The 16,238-nt window shown below is 34.6% G+C and overlaps 3 protein-coding genes across 3 annotated transcripts; 2 read left to right on the top strand and 1 right to left on the bottom strand.

The window, feature by feature from the left end:
• Positions 1-2,864: 2,864 nt before the first annotated feature.
• Positions 2,865-3,629, top strand: LOC148544569 (uncharacterized). The gene is made up of 2 exons (XM_088498960.1): positions 2,865-2,951; positions 3,216-3,629. Exons 1-2 carry the CDS (start codon positions 2,865-2,867, stop codon positions 3,627-3,629), a joined length of 501 nt encoding a protein of 166 aa, XP_088355086.1.
• Positions 3,630-4,229: 600 nt separating this feature from the next.
• On the top strand, positions 4,230-8,857 carry LOC107616761 (GDSL-like Lipase/Acylhydrolase superfamily protein). The gene is made up of 5 exons (XM_016318691.3): positions 4,230-4,478; positions 7,456-7,656; positions 7,736-7,902; positions 7,979-8,249; positions 8,460-8,857. Exons 1-5 carry the CDS (start codon positions 4,235-4,237, stop codon positions 8,750-8,752), a joined length of 1,176 nt encoding a protein of 391 aa, XP_016174177.1. The 5' UTR covers positions 4,230-4,234; the 3' UTR covers positions 8,753-8,857.
• Positions 8,858-11,832: 2,975 nt separating this feature from the next.
• Positions 11,833-14,463, bottom strand: TLP18.3 (thylakoid lumen 18.3 kDa protein). Its single transcript, XM_016321353.3, has 3 exons — positions 13,818-14,463; positions 13,100-13,292; positions 11,833-12,235 (listed from the first exon to the last, which is right to left on the bottom strand). The coding sequence occupies exons 1-3, from the start codon at positions 14,250-14,252 to the stop codon at positions 11,988-11,990; spliced, it is 876 nt and encodes a 291-aa protein (XP_016176839.1). The 5' UTR covers positions 14,253-14,463; the 3' UTR covers positions 11,833-11,987.
• Between the last annotated feature and the right edge of the window lie 1,775 nt (positions 14,464-16,238).

Genomic DNA, 16,238 nt, shown 5'->3' with positions numbered 1-16,238 from the left:
AATTTCCACCAATGATTTACATAAGTATCTTTATTTTATTTTATGTTTTATTATCTGTTAATTATTAAAACCTCATAACCATTTGAATCCGCCTGACTAAGATTTACAAGATGACCATAGCTTGCTTCAAGCCGACAATCTCCGTGGGATCGACTCTTACTCACGTAAGGTATTACTTAGACAACCCAGTGCACTTGCTGGTTAGTTGTATCGGAGTTGTGAAAAGTGTGATCACAATTTCGTTCACCAGGTATAATTTGGTTAAAACAGATTTTTGATGAACTTGAGTAGTCCATAACTTGCTCCTCAAATTTTGGATGGAAATGCGGTTTGTTTCAAATGAAAGATGGTTTTGCAAGCTTTTGAATGAAATAAATTTTGTGAAAAATAAAATTTTGCAGAGAAAGTTATGGATGACGGAAGTTTGGTGTGAAAAATGTGTATGCAGGCGGCCAAATTCTGGTTTTGCAGCTTTCTGGGCAATCTGTTATTTTTTTGGAAAAACATACATCCACGCGTACGCGTGGCCCACACGCACGCGTGGCATGGCATTTTAAACTGCGCATGCGCGAGTAGCCCATGCGTGCGCGCGATGAGCCAACATGCATGACCACGCATACGCTTGACCCACGCGTACGTGTGACATGATGTTCTCACCTACGCATACGCATGGTAAGGGAATGCGTGCGCGTGCTACCTTTCCGTACTACCACGCGCACGCGCAGCCCCTGTTTCTTGCAAAACTGGATTTTTGTGTTTTAAACCAAATTTTTAACTTCTAAACCTCCATTTTCATCCTTTTAAACATAAGGTATAGTACTAAGTCCAGTAGCTAGTTGAAACTAAGAAAATAAGGTAACTTGGGAATGAAGAAAAGGGCAAACATGAGGATTTATAAGAAAAAGAGATGGATATTAAATGAAGTTATGATGCCATGGCTTTTGATGAATGATTAAATAATGATTATGAACATGAAATGGCTTATGAATGATGTTATTTGAGATACGAGTTTTCCTGGGTAACAGAACAGTGGCTTGCCACTACGTGTTCCAGGTTGAATCTCGATACTCTGTTGACCCTACGTCGTAAGGGTGACCAGGCACGTATAAATTTTTGGGTATGAATATCCCCATTGAGTGATATATAAATAAATGTTTGAATGATGAATGAAGGTGGAATCTATGCATAGACTCATGGGGATGCGCGACGGGGGACATTCTAAGGTTTTTGGACTTGTCGGATTGGCTGGATAACCGACAGATGAGCCTCATCATCCATAGGACAGGCATGCATCATGTGCATTTGTTTGTTTTGTCTGCTATGCATTATTTGGGATTGCCTAACTAAATAGATACCCTGCTAACTGCTATATTTGCTATTTGCACTACCTGTTTCCTACTTGTGCGTGAAACTATTTGTTTGTTTGTCTCTGCTGATTCATGGATGATGGAGGATCAGAGGAAGGGTGGAATGGTTTGGTGTTTATGTTAGGTTTAAAAGTGAGTAAGTTTAGGGTACTTAGATCACCTACCCCTTTTTATGTCTTCTGCTTAGAAATTAAGTTTTATAACTGTATGATTGGAGTTCTAGGATTGCCTCTGGCATTCCCAGGACCTTATATATTATATGCGTGGCACCTTTACCATGCTAAGAACCCCTGGTTCTCATCCCATACTGTGTTGTTGTTTTCAAATGCAGGTTGAGAGGCTCCTCGCTAGGCGTCTGGATTTCTTGAAGCAGAGTAGTCCCTGGGATGTTTTGGTTTATCAGTTTATGTATATATGTACTTAATTACTTAGCTTCTCTCCAAGAAACTTGTTTATTTTGTTCCTCCTAGAGGTTAAAGGATAGTTAGGACCCTATTTCTGTATTTTGGGTATTTGGGATACTTATATATATATATATATATATATATATATATATATATATGTAAATATTCTTCGGCCAGCCTTGGTTTCGCAGGCTGAGTCAGGAGCTAGTTTTACTGTATTCTTGACTCTCTTTTTGCTCTTTCGCTTATTCATATCTTTAACCTTTAGGTTCTTTAGCACGCAATTAACTCCGTTTCCTGAGTGTTGCGCTTTTTATTTTGCGATTTTGTTTTACCCGTTTTTCAAGGCTCCTAGTATACTATGTTTTCCACTATTATAAGTAAATATTTTCTGATTAGAGATCCGTAATACCACACTACCTCTGTTCTACGACTTAAGCGTAAAACTCTATGTAGTAAGGTATTACAAGATATAGGTTGCTAGCACCGATGGAAAATGGAGTTTTCCGATTTCGTCTGTTTTGAGTCCATGGTAATGAGCATGTGCGGCTCATGTTTGACATCCATGGGAGAATCATGGCGGCACAAGTTATGAAGCTTTTTGCGAAGGTCGATGATGTTGGTGGCGGTGGATCTGTCCACTCGGATTTCGTGCAGGACGACCCACTTCTCACACTACCACCGATGCACGTTGCGAGTCTAGTGGAAGACATGGACATGGATGGCGAGGAATCCAACGAGGAGTATGTTGCGGATAACCATGATAGTGGTTATTCTGAAGATGATGACGAAGAGGAGTTTGGACCCAAGATGCCGGTGGAGATATTAGTTCGGCATCTTCTTCCTTTCCCGCAACCGATTCCGGCCTTATTAGCTGTACCCAGTCATTATCACACGCTGGATCTGGATGCAATGCATGAGAAAACTCCGTTTTTCAATATGGGTGAAGATTATTACAAACTTAGATGGTGGTGTGGAGTTTCGAGTTGCCATAAATTCAAAAGTAGACATGCAGTGATGTAGGGTGTGATGAACTACAGCATTTGCAAAAGTGTTGAGTACCGAGTAATGGAGTCGGACCGATTAAAGTACCATGTTCATTGCCGGCAATATGCAGCTGGATGCCCGTGGAGTCTCCGTGTTGCCCTCCGACAAAATTTCAGATATTGGTGAGGCATCGGTTAACTGTGGTGTAATTAATATCATTTATCACTATTATACTTTGTGTAAATGTGAACCATGTATGTGTTATTTCGTTAGGGAAGTGCGTAGGGTTGGAGGAGCGCACACGTGTTTAACACCAACTATGTCTCAAGACCATTGATAGCTGGACGGCAGCCTTATCTGCCGTGTCATTTTGTCATTGATACAGTCCAACCCATCCGTTAGTATCCTTGTACTACAAGGTGCAGTTAGGCAAAGCTATCACTTCAAACTTTCGTAGAGAGAGATCTGGATGACGAAGCAAAAGGCAATTGGGCGCAGATATACGATGATAGAGAGAAGTCATACAATAAGGTTTCTAGGTTGCTGCAAGCACTACAGAGTTGTTGTCCCGGAACAATATGTAAGTTCAAAGCCGTACCGTACTATGATGGACACCTTATGGTGCGCGAGTGTAGCATATTTGATGTATTCTGGGCCTTCCCTGCCTGCGGAGGTATTCAAGCATTGCAAGCCATTCGTCTCTGTTGACAGCACGCATCTGTATGGCAAATACAGTGGTGTTTTGCTTATTGCAGTGATACAAGACGGTAACAACAACATTCTTCCTATTGCTTTTGCAATTGTCGAGTCTGATAGTACCAAATCCTGGTCTTTCTTTTTTACTAATTTGAGACGACATGTGACCCAATAGAACGGACTACTGATTATTTTTGACAGATTTCAAGCGATCAAGACTGCACTGAAAGCTAACGGCAGCGGCTGGCGGCCTCCTAGAGCATTATATACTTATTGTGTCTGGCATATAACCACTAATTTTATGTCTCAATTCAAGTCTGCTGAAACGATATCTAATAAATGCTGCTTATAGTCTAAGCAAAGTTGGGTACAAAAACTCTAATATGTACAATTACCACTAACTAAAAACCCCACTCAATCTATCCCATCCATTTTTTTTTTAATCATTTAATGGACGGCTTATAAAGGTGGAATAGCTTAGTTCCAGTAAAGTGTATTGGAACATGTGAAAAGTTTCCACACTTCTTAAATTCTTATGGGAATATTAGTTATAATTGTTAGATGATGGAAGACATGATTAGGTGCAGCAATAAAATCCCGTGATACGCAAGACTTGTTTTTCTTGAACGGCATATGGTAATGAATACAAAAAGAAAAGCAAAGGTTCCCTTTTGGAGTTTCAGTTGCTTTTCAAGTATCACAAGCAAGCTTCTAAACGTTGGTTCACACACACTTATATATATAAAGGGCAACATTGCACACAAGAAGTGAGAGTTCACCATGGCTTCTAAGAATTATAATGTTGTTGCTTTTAAAGTTGTCTTACACTGCATTTGTTTGGCTGTGGCAAATTCCTCTGACTTGAGTTATCCAGCTGTTTTCAACTTCGGTGACTCGAATTCGGATACAGGTGATCTTGCTGCAGGGTTGGGGTTTCAACTTATCCAACCTTATGGACAGAGTTACTTCAATGCTTCTTCAACCGGGAGGTTCTGCAATGGTCGTCTCATTGTTGACTTTCTAAGTAAGTTTCTAACATTGTTACATCTATAGAATTTTCTTGCTTATATTTATTGCAATAATCATAATGTTCCTTTTTAATTTATATTTACAGTTAATGTAGGTTGAACTTTAGTTGATGAAGCCAAGACTATGAATAAATAGTAGTAAAGGTATCATCTGTGGTAATGGCAATAAAAAGAAATCAAGTGACGTGAGTTCAGTTACTTCTGTTGAAAGATAGTTTGATTTGTAATTCAGATAATGAGAGAATAGAACTAGGATCTGATGAAGAGAACTACTCATAAATATTTATGATCAACGAAAATCTACTAGTATTTGGTAGAGTAACTGTATTTTTCAAGTCTTAACCATTTGTCCAAAAGACAAAGAGTCCCTCCACAATTTGAAAATAGGTCCTCAATCATCCAAGTAACATTTAAGTGGCTCTATAAATAGTAATATTTAATAATATGATAATGTGTCAGGAGCCTTGGATGATTAGAGACCGATTAAGAATTTTTAAATTGTAAAAAAATGCTTTGTTCTTCAAGTACATTTACTCCACTGTTTAATCCTAGTAACCAGTAAGTCTCAGTACTCAAATTTAAATTTTAGATAGTTAGGACCTTGAGACATCCTATTTGATATTAATTAAGGTATAAGAGCATCTCCAATGGTGAGTTCCTTCTCCACTTTTTTTTGACACATAAAAACTCTAACCATTGGAGAGAAGAATTAACGGGTCTCTGCACAAGTTCCAAGAAGGAGTTCTTTCTCGAAAGGACTCTATTTTACCAATAATAACTTGCCATGTGACAAGTTATTTTTAAAACAATAATTAATTAAATAATTATAATAAATAATTAAATTATAATTATTTAATTAATTATTATTTAAATAATTATATTAAATTATAGTTAATATTATTAAAATAATTAATTATAATAAATAATTATATTTTTATTTAATTAATAATTTATATTAATTTTTTAAATTTTAATTAAAATAATTATATTAAATTATAATTAATTAAATTTATTTACATAAAAAAATAAATTTAATTTTTTGCACATTATAAAATAATTTTTTAGTGAGTTATTTATTTTTATTTATAAAATTTAGAATGCTAACCACATTACAAAATTATAGAATTTAACTATGTTTTTTTATATTAAGTAATTTTACAAATTAATATAATTTTAAATTATATATTGTGTATTATTTTTATATATGATAATTTTTTTAATATTAATATTTTTAATAGTGAATTATTTTTGAATTTATAAATTTAAAAAATATTATTATAAAAAATAGTAATTATATTAATTTTAATTAATTAATTAAGTGGGACCGCAATAAGGATTAAAGCTAGTTCCTCTTAATGGAGAAGAAAGAGATACTTTGAGTTCCTATTTATTGTTTATGAGGCAAAAGTTGATCTGAAGTTACTTTTTATGACAAGTGGGCCATAAATAAAAACTGAGATAAGTTTCGTAGATGGTTCTTAGGACACAGTATATATATATATAGGGTAATGCTAGGTAGCTAAAAAATAATTACAATATAGAAATATCATGTAAAAATTTCTATTTTCTTGATAAGCAAGTGAGATACACCTTCTTATCACTTATCCTCCTTATCACCTATCATTTTGCTGCATATTTGGAGTCATTAATGTTCTTTCCAAAATCAATTTCAGTTTCTCTCAAATCAAATCTCTAACATCTCTCAATCACATTATTATCCATTAAATGCAATAATTCTCTGCAAAAATTATGAAAGTTAAATAATTAAAAAATTTTAACAACTTCTACTATACAACTTATATTTTATATATAGACTATTAAAAAATAAAAAATAAAATATAAAATATAAACAAAAATTTAAAAATAATTTTTTAAAAATAATTATTAACTCGTGATATTAAAATCAATAAATAATAAGCATACATATGAATATTAAAAAAATATTAAAATAATTAAAATCACGATCTATTAGTGCACATATGAGATAATTTGAAGAATACAATAAGACGTATAGTTTAAAATTTGATAATATTAATTATAAAAATTTATTAATTATAGACATCATAGGTATGAAATTATGAATATTATGAGTATAAATTATGGATGTTATTAATATGAAATTATAGATGTTATGTGGATAAATTTATGGATGTTATAAGTAAATTTATCAATTGAATAAATTAATTTAAGAATTTGACATTTTTTTAAATTCAATTATGATAAAATTTAAAAATATTTGTGTTAACTTAATAGTTACTTATGCAATAACTAAAAAATGATACGTGTATGATTGTAATATTTAATAAACATGAATTTAATTTTTAGATGTTAGTTGTATGTAATTATGGATGTTATGTATACAAACGTATGAATGTTATGTGTATGAATATAATAGTACAATATAATTATAAATACACATAAAAACACAAAAAGAAAATCGATTTATTACCATACCTCATCAAAATTAGTTAAAAACAATTTCTTGTAAAATTTCTTGACTTATACACTATTGTACTTACAATGGTGTTATTCTTGTAATTTTTTAATGAATATGATTGAATTAACATAAAGTATATATTAGGATAGGTTTCATGTTTCATATCTCCAATAATTGATGATAAATATCATAACGGATAAAGAATCAATTGCAATTATTTAATGTAATTGATATTATAACTACTGTTCTTAAATATAATTATTATTAATCTTTATTGTATTTTTATATATAAAAATTAAATTATAAAAAGGAATATTAAATATTGATTATAATAATGCCTAATAAAAAGGAATATGATTTTATAATTAATATCATTAATAAGTAGATTTGATAAGAACGGTGATAAATAGAATAATAAGAGAGTGGAATAAAAAATAAAACTGATATTAAATAATATAAATGAAGTGAATTATGGAAAATTTTGACTAATTATGGCCGTACGCATAACATTTTTTCATGTTGGTTGATTATTGTAGTGGATGCAATGCACATGCCATTCTTGAATGCCTACATGGATTCAATTGGTTTGCCAAACTTCCAGAAAGGTTGCAACTTTGCAGCAGCAGGTTCAACCATACTTGCAGCCACTGCAGCATCTTTATGTCCATTCTCCTTCGGGATTCAAGTATCTCAGTTTATTCGGTTCAAAGCTCGCGTTCTTGAATTGCTTGCAGCAGGTATATGACAATTCCTTTGGGATTCAAGTATCTCAATTTATTAGTTCATTTTCAAATTGTCGACACTACAATGTTACAGGTCAGAAATACAAAAAATATGTCCCGGCTGAAGATTATTTCAACAAGGGGTTGTATATGCTCGACATAGGCCAGAACGATCTTGCTGGCGCATTTTATTCGAAAACACTGGACCAAGTTCTTGCCTCAATTCCAAATATTCTATTGGAATTTGAAACTGGAATCAAGGTTGGTTTAAATGTTTGATGATGCTCCTTTGATTTCTTAATGAAATTAACTTTCACTATGTTTTTGTGTGTGCTAGAAACTATATGACCAAGGGGCTAGGAATTTCTGGATACATAACACTGGTCCTCTTGGATGCTTGGCTCAAAATATTGCCAAATTTGGCGTTGATTCGTCCAAGCTTGATGAACAAGGATGCGTTAGTTCGCACAACCAAGCGGCTAAAACCTTTAATCTACAGCTTCAAGCTTTATGCACTAAATTGCATGGCCAATATCCAGATGCAAATGTTACATATGTTGATATCTTTACCATTAAATCAAATCTCATTTCAAACTACTCCAATTATGGTAATTAAGTATTTAATTGGTGTGTTTGAGCCATAGTTTTAGTACTTTTCTCGAAGTCACCGGTTAAAGTCGCAGAACCAGCCACCAATGTTGTAATTATCAGGCTAGGCTGCGTACATTTCACCTTTTGGGATGTTTGTACACCGGACTGTCCTTTTATTGACTTGCATCTCTTTCCTGGCATCAATTTATGTTATTGTTTGTTTGCAGGGTTTCAACAGCCTATTATGGTTTGTTGCGGATATGGAGGTCCGCCGTTGAACTACGACGAACGAGTGACTTGTGGGTCGACAAAGAGCTTGAATGGGACCATTGTCACAGCAAAGAGCTGCAATGATAGCAGTGTGTATGTGAGTTGGGACGGGACACATTACACTGAGGCTGCAAATCAGTATGTTGCATCACAAATTCTCACTGGAAAATACTCTTACCCTTCTTTCTCTGGCAAAATGTTAATTCCTTCTCTTGCTCAAGTCACAACCACTGAATCCCAATCCATGTAGTGTGATAAACAATTATTTGATTCTTTCTGTACTCGTGTAGTGCAGGGTATCCAGATATTTATATAATTCTACCAAACAAGCTTTGATTCCTTTTTCCTGAATTTATCTCAACAATTCAAAAAGGTTAAAGTATTGTTTTCGTCCTTTGGACTAAGTTTTAATTTTGTTCTTAATAATTAAAACGTTTTATTTTTATCATGGTTCTGAAAACCGAACCGGACCGGCCGGTTCAACCGGAAAAACCGGGAACCGGTCACCTAACCGGTCCGGGTAAGGTCAGAAACCGGCTGGCAAAAAACCGGTGAAAAAACCGGTCGAACCGGCGGTTAACCGGTGAACCGGGAGAACCGTCCGGTTTTTCCACGGTTTATTGATTTGCATATTAAACTTCAAAACGGCGTCGTTTTGAAGAGAAAAAAAAAAAAAAAAAAGAAAAGGGCTATCAGCTATGCACGAACCCTAAAGCCACCACCCTCAGTATCTCAGTATCTCTCAGCTCTCACCCTCTCACCCTCCCACAGCCCCTCATCGCCGTCGCGGAGCTCCTATCCTCCATCGTTGTCGCCCAGCTCGCCACCTCCACCGTCGCACCTCTCCTCCATCGCCGTCGCCCAGCTCGCCACCTCCACCGTCGTCGTCCAGCTCTCCACCTCCACCGTCGTCGCCGAGCTCTCCACCTCCACCGTCGTCGCCGAGCTCTCCACCTCCACCGTCGTCGCCGGTAATACTCTGCCTTCCACCTCGGTTCATGTATGCGGGCATGTTTCTGTTCATGGTTCTGTTCCTATTTGAGTTCATGTTCCTATTTCTGTTCATGTTCCTATTTCTGTTCATGTTTCTGTTCTTCTCTATCACAGAAAACATGCTCTTTGATGTTTATCTGGATTACATGATTTTGAGTTGCTGCTTCATGTTTATCTGGATTACATGATTTTGGTTTCTGCTTGATGAATCTTGAATCTGTTTTTGGCTTTCTATTATGATGCGTTGAAGGCAGCTGGGGATTATTTTTGCTGCTTCAATTTTGCTGCTTCATGAATCTGAGTTCAATTTTTGCTGCTTCAATTTCTGCTGCTTCAATTTTGCTGCTTCAATTTTGCTGCTTCAATTTTGAGTTGCTGTTTCTTCAATTTTGCTGCTTCATGAATCTGAGTTCAATTTTTGCTGCTTCAATTTATGCTGCTTCAATTTTGAGTTGCTGTTTCATGAATTTTGCTGCTTCATGAATCTGAGTTCAATTTTTGCTGCTTCAATTTTTGCTGCTTCAATTTTGCTGCTTCATGAATCTGTTTAGAAATAGGGTTTTGTTGCTTCATGAATCTGTTTGCTTCTGCTTCAATTTTTATTCATGATTCATCCATTGTTTGCTTCTATTTTTTTGCCATTTTGTTCTTATTGCTTCTTGCCTTTGGTGTTTGATTTGGATCTGATGCTTTACTGTAACAAATTATGCAGCATTGCAGCTCATTCAAAATTTTTCAGATTCTGCCGCAACAGATTTTTTTTTTTTTTTTTTTTTGCATTAATTTTCAAAATAATTTGGTTTTGTTCAAGAGTTTACAATTTTTATGGTTGGGGGATATTTTTCTTTGATTCATCATTCATGTGCTTTTGCCTTTCAAGTTTCCCTAGCTGGCTGGCTTTGTGGTATAATAGAATTTGTTCATGATGAATTTGTACTCAGGCCAGTCAGTCACCGGTGGAAATGGAGGAAAATCATAGCTGCCAAAATCAGGAAATGTTGGTGCCAGAAGTTTTCTGCTGCTGCCTTGAACCATTCCAACACTAGAAAGTGACAAAGTAATCAACATAGTTAATAAAAACAAGCTTTGTTTTAGTGCCCATTTTGGTTGTTGAAGTGACACAAAAAAGCCTGAGCTAATTGGGAAGTAGCATTGTGTTAATTAGCATTTTTTGTAGTTATCAATCTTTTTCCTTCTTCTCTCACAATGTCCCTTTGGCACTTAGGTAAGTAGCATTGTGTTAATTAGCATTTTTTGTTAGTTGAGCTAAATTATTCATTATGCTATGTTTAGGTCTTGGTGATGACTTGTGCTTTGAGGTGCATCTATGATTTTCTTATCCATCATCTATGATTTTCTTATCCATCATCAATTCATATGGGTTTGTCATTATGTGCGTTTTTTTTTTTTTTTTTTTAGTTATAAACTTTGATGTTTGAAGTTGTTTGTGAACCTCTAATATTAAGTTATGGATAATTTATTATGTGAAATTTTAAATTTTATTAAGTTAGAAATTATTGAATTTATATATTTAAAATTATTTTTACATTATTTTAATAATTTTATTTAATATTTAATTAAACCGGTTGAACCCCGGTTGAACCCCGGTCGAACCAGTGAACCATTGAACCAGTAACCTTACCGGTTTATTAACCGGTCCGGTTCTCGCAACCTTGATTTTTATCTCAAACAATGTTATTTAGTTCTATTTTAATCATTTAGTCAAAATTAAAAATTTTCGTCCAAAAATGCATTTTCTTCCATTATATTTTTTTTATATAACTGCAAAAATTATAATTATAGTGGTCATTGCAGTGGTTATAGTGATTTGAGAGTCAAAATGGTAGAAAAGTAAGAGAAAAGAAAAAAATAATAACTGAGAAAAAATATATTTTTAAAAAAAAATTTAATTTTGACCAAAGGACAAAAATAGAACGAAATATAATGTTTTAAGACAAAAATATGATGTTTTAAATGTCAAGAACAAAATTAAGACTTAACCATATGTTAAGAACAAAAATAGTAGTACTTTACTCGTTCAAAAAAGATTGACAGCAGAACACTATGTCTATTTTATTGAATGAAAAGCTAAATAGTGAAAGTAAAAGAGGATAAATTTGTTATTTTCAAGCTATTATGTCCTGCAATTTGCTTGGTTAGAAGCTTAGAAAGTAACAAAAAAAAATGTTTAGCATAGAAACCATAATAAGCTGGTTTCAACAGATTTTATTCTACTTGGTTTCTTTTAGCAAGTTCTATACTTGATTAGAGATGCATCCCAGCAAGGTGAAAAAATACCCCTTCTATTATAGTCAATGCACATAATTTAGAATTGCATTTACGAGCCGATAAAAAGATCTTATTCACCAATTTTCTCAATCTAAATTGTAACATGAGAATAGTTACAACTTACAACTACACATTACACATTATGAATTTGACTGTGTGAAAATTTGGAAAGCAGATATAACTATAATTACATAGCTATTTTCTTACTTCTTGGAGACATAAGCATAGTACTGTGCCATCGGAACAACGAAGGCAATTACCAACAAACCTCCAACAACCAGAGAGAACTGTCCACGCTTCTCTTCTGTCTCTTCCCTCGACTTGAAGTTAGACTCGCGCTTGTTGTCCTTAAATGTTGGTCCACCAGGATCTGGAAGGCCATCGATGGCAGCAACTAGCCGTTTCGCAGTGCTATAAATAGCTTCGTTGTACTTCTCATCCGTTGCCAATACTGCATACTCGAAAAATTGGATATTGTTGGTTTTGTATCACATGGAAAAGTAAATGATTACAGCTGCTTCTCGTTGATGAAAATTTCAGAAGATTGACAAGTTCTATAAACGATTCGTTGTGATAAAAAGGAGGTAGACTTTTCGTGGATGAGTTCCATATGTAGTTATACTCATCATATGCATACTGTCATACATGAAAGTTTCCACCTCTTCTTTACCATTTAACCAAACATGTCTAAGAAGTATAAAAGGAATTGGATTCAGACATAACCAAATGTTATAGAATACATAATTCTTTCAAAACTACATGGATCAAACAATGTCATGGTGTCCTGTCACATATCTGTCTTCTATATAAAGAACAATGTATAAGGATTTATAATCAAGAAAATTTTTGCCTAGCATAAACATAAATATATAGGAGTTGTTTGCATGATATGCCTGACAAGCATGGCATCTCAACCGTTCGGACCAAGATGCAACCAGATGCCAAGTTCAAAATTCATCTGCTTTGGTTTTTGCAAAGATGAACATATAAAGCTAGTTTCTGCTAAATCCAACTTAGAAATTGCTCAAAGCTGGCCCACCTAGTAGAAATCAACTATGTCTTATAAAAAATTTAACAACATGCATGCTAGATCTTCTCATTTAATGTGTGATCTTTCACTATCAATTTAGAAAGCAGAGCTCAGACTAGAAATTTAACGAAAGAGAGCTAACAGTGAAAGATCATCATACATGATCGAATCGTGTAAACGCTTCACACGAGTGAATCTATTCCCATCAATAGAAGACATTCAGTTAAGTTAGCCACAATTGTTCATGATGATACTATTAGGTTATAGAGCGGAATTTGGAAGTACCTGGAAGGTTCTCAGAGACAGTAGCATCAAGAACCTTTTCTCCAACAGCTTGGACAAAAGCCGGGCCACCGGTGATTGCTCCTTCCTTCTGGCTTGTGACAAGAACCACAATACCCTTGTTGTTGCCTTCTTCTATGGAAGGATACCAACGCTCCAAAACTTGATCAGCATACTCAAAAGCATCAGCTTTGCTCTGCAACCGCATCACATCATAAAACCAAATTACTCTTATTTCCAGTATCGCATTGCAAGGAACATCGATAAGGTTAGACAAGAACAACAACAATACAGTTTTTCTCTACATGGCGTCTGCTATATGGATCAAACTACGCAATCATGTTCTATGGCTTTAGAAGAAATAAATTACAATTCAGGTTAATGTTGCAGACTACAATTTAAAGCTATCATCGAAAAGGCCTTAACATACATGAGAAATATTTGCATGCTCTTGAAGAACATTTGATACTTGCTTCAAGAGCATCATCAACCACACATTTTCATTTGTAAAGTTTTCAAATTATATAAAACAAAAAAGTGTGTGGCTGTGAATGTTCCTAGAGCATGCATTGAACTTGCTTAATCTTTCACAGCACATCATGATAAGAATTTGTTTAATCTTTCACATTCTGTCAACTTCAAGTAAAATAACATGATATCAAGTGCATTAACATAAATAAATAAAATTAAAAACATATAATTGTTGTAAATTATAACTAACCGTGAGTTTCCTAACAGTGACAAAGTTGATGTGGAAATTCTTCCTTGATTCCAAATCAGATAACAAGCGCTTCAAATCAGACCTTGTTACTCTGCTAAGCACTCCAGCATCATCAACCACATAAGTTTCTTTTGGAGGACCCTCGTTAAGAACATCAAATTCAGATGCAAATGCATTGCCAGTGTACAAAATTGGGTTGAAGTTGAGTGCCAAAGAAATAGCCAAAGCAGCAAGGCCCTGCTGGGCATGATTCAACCAGCTTGCACATGATGAAGGCTTAAAGGACAAAGTTTGATTCTTTTTGAGGCTGGGAATAATGGGTTTGAAGCAAAAGATGGAATTTGAGGGGGATAAGAGAGTTCTTGAGGATGAAGAAGCTTTGATGTTGAATAGTGGAGAGAGAGTGTGAGTGTGAGGAGGGAAAATGGTTCCCATTCTTGTTTGGGATTAGAAGAAGAAGAAGAAGAAGAAGGAAAATGGGGTTTCAGTTTTCAGTTAGAGATGGAGAAGAAGAACAAGTGTTGTTCTGTTTCAACATCATTGAATGTTCACTCTTTGCTTCAAGATTTTGGGTGGTTTCGATTGGTTCGCTGTGTTTGAAAATGGATAATGTCTTCAGAACAAAAAATAAAGAGGAATTAGAATTAGCCACGTGGATCATTTTAGACATCATTATATTACTAGATTTAGACCTAATACTATAAATTTTTTTTAGATAATTAAAAATAATAGATACAATTTATTCTATAATTAGTTATAAAATAACCTATATAACTCTTAAAATAAAAAATTGTATCATAATAAATTCTGATAATAATTATAATAAAACTGATTTAACAATCTATATTTTATGTATATTAAAGTATTTGTTTTAACAAATCTTTAAATTTATAAATTATATTTTTGGCACAGTCATATGAAGAGGTGATCCCTGAATTATTATAAAATCATAATTAAAAATGAATAACAAAGTTCGTCATATTTAATTTTTTAACTATTCTTTTAGTATTATTGTATTTGATTATGTTGTACATATAGCACTAAACAAACTTATAAAATAAATTTAAATATTGGCCTGTTTGTTTAATGATGCTCTATGTTATAATTTTGATCATGTGCCAAAGTTAAAAGTGGTTGAAAATTTTTTGGACAATTCATGTGAGAGATTATGAGATCAATGAAGTCATACTGCAATAGTAGTAAGAATGTTGTTAATTATATATATAAGTAGACCATAACAGTATGCAAATTTATTCCATTATATAAAAATCGGATTTCTGCACTTAATGATGGAGTTGACATGGCATGCTTCTAAGAGTGTTTCCCGATTTATTTCTTTTAACTCATTAAATATAAGTTTTTTTTTTTTTTGAAACAAAGGAAGCTCAACACATTAAAGTGGAGCAAATAAAAGAAAAAAGAAGACACATAACTAGCTACCAACAAATAAGCCAACCCCTACTATCCCCAGTACTCTCATCCTCCCCCAGGATCACCACCACTCCATTCCGTGTAGCTCATCAACGTCCTTGTGTGTATGACCTCCAGGCTTGCTCTTGCATTCTTGAAGATTCGTGCATTCCGTTCCAACCAGATGTTCCAAATCACTGCAAAGAACACTGACATCCACATCTTCTTCCCCTGTTGTCTATTATGCATTCCATGCCAACTCTCAAACATTTCTTTAACAGTTCCGGTAATCACCCACTCCCTTCCTAGTAACCTCAGCCACTTGCACCACACCTGCCATGTTACCTCACACCTAAGGAATAAATGCTCAACAGATTCTAATTCCTTGGTACACAGTACACACATACTATCCCCCAAAATGTTGACTCCTAGTTTAGTCAGCCGCTCCTTGGTGTTAACTCTACCCACTAGCACAAACCACCCAAAGAGCTCAATTCTCGGAGGAACGAAACCTTTCCAAATGGAACTCGTGAAGCTATAACTCGTTATCTCAGCTGATAATGTCTCCGCTTGTATAGCCTGGATCACAGAACTAGTAGAGAAAATACCTTTATTTTCAAACTTCCACACCACATTGTCCTCCCTACCTGATGACAACCTCACTGGCCTTAACCTCTCATGCAGTTGATTGACAAGCTCCAGCTCCCATTGGAACAGTGCCCTCCTCCATTGAAAATTCCAAATCCAATCAAGCCCATCCCAAAAACCACACTCCCCGATGACAAGTCCTTGCTGACTGGAAATAGAGTAGAGTCTCGGATGACTTCCTTTCAGAGTACCACCTTGAACCCAGTTATCTTCCCAAAATCGAGTCTGCATACCATTGCCTACTTCCATTGCCAGTCCACTTACCACTTTATCACGAATCCGCGGTTCTTTTATATTCAGCTGACATATGTCCTTCCAAGGGCCACCCTTTACTGGTAAAGGCTGAGTTGCTAACCTGACATC

Source organism: Arachis ipaensis, chromosome B9, assembly GCF_059453495.1.
Source record: "Arachis ipaensis isolate K30076 ecotype BB chromosome B9, ASM5945349v1, whole genome shotgun sequence".
Lineage (NCBI taxonomy): Eukaryota > Viridiplantae > Streptophyta > Magnoliopsida > Fabales > Fabaceae > Arachis > Arachis ipaensis.
Note: the sequence above shows the minus strand (reverse complement) of the source record. Positions and strands in the feature narration are given on the sequence as shown.

What these genes read in the sequence shown, in the direction of transcription:
- LOC148544569 (XM_088498960.1), top strand. Translation starts at nt 2,865, where the DNA reads ATGTTCATTGCCGGCAATATGCAGCTGGATGCCCGTGGAGTCTCCGTG. An exon ending in CAGATATTGGTGAGGCATCG is followed by an intron (nt 2,952 to 3,215) that starts GTTAACTGTGGT and finishes AAACTTTCGTAG; the next exon opens with AGAGAGATCTGGATGACGAA.
- LOC107616761 (XM_016318691.3), top strand. Translation starts at nt 4,235, where the DNA reads ATGGCTTCTAAGAATTATAATGTTGTTGCTTTTAAAGTTGTCTTACAC. An exon ending in AATTTGAAACTGGAATCAAG is followed by an intron (nt 7,903 to 7,978) that starts GTTGGTTTAAAT and finishes TGTGTGTGCTAG; the next exon opens with AAACTATATGACCAAGGGGC. An exon ending in TTCAAACTACTCCAATTATG is followed by an intron (nt 8,250 to 8,459) that starts GTAATTAAGTAT and finishes GTTTGTTTGCAG; the next exon opens with GGTTTCAACAGCCTATTATG.
- TLP18.3 (XM_016321353.3), bottom strand. Translation starts at nt 14,252, where the DNA reads ATGGGAACCATTTTCCCTCCTCACACTCACACTCTCTCTCCACTATTC. An exon ending in TCACTGTTAGGAAACTCACG is followed by an intron (nt 13,293 to 13,817) that starts GTTAGTTATAAT and finishes ATGCGGTTGCAG; the next exon opens with AGCAAAGCTGATGCTTTTGA. An exon ending in TGTCTCTGAGAACCTTCCAG is followed by an intron (nt 12,236 to 13,099) that starts GTACTTCCAAAT and finishes TCGAGTATGCAG; the next exon opens with TATTGGCAACGGATGAGAAG.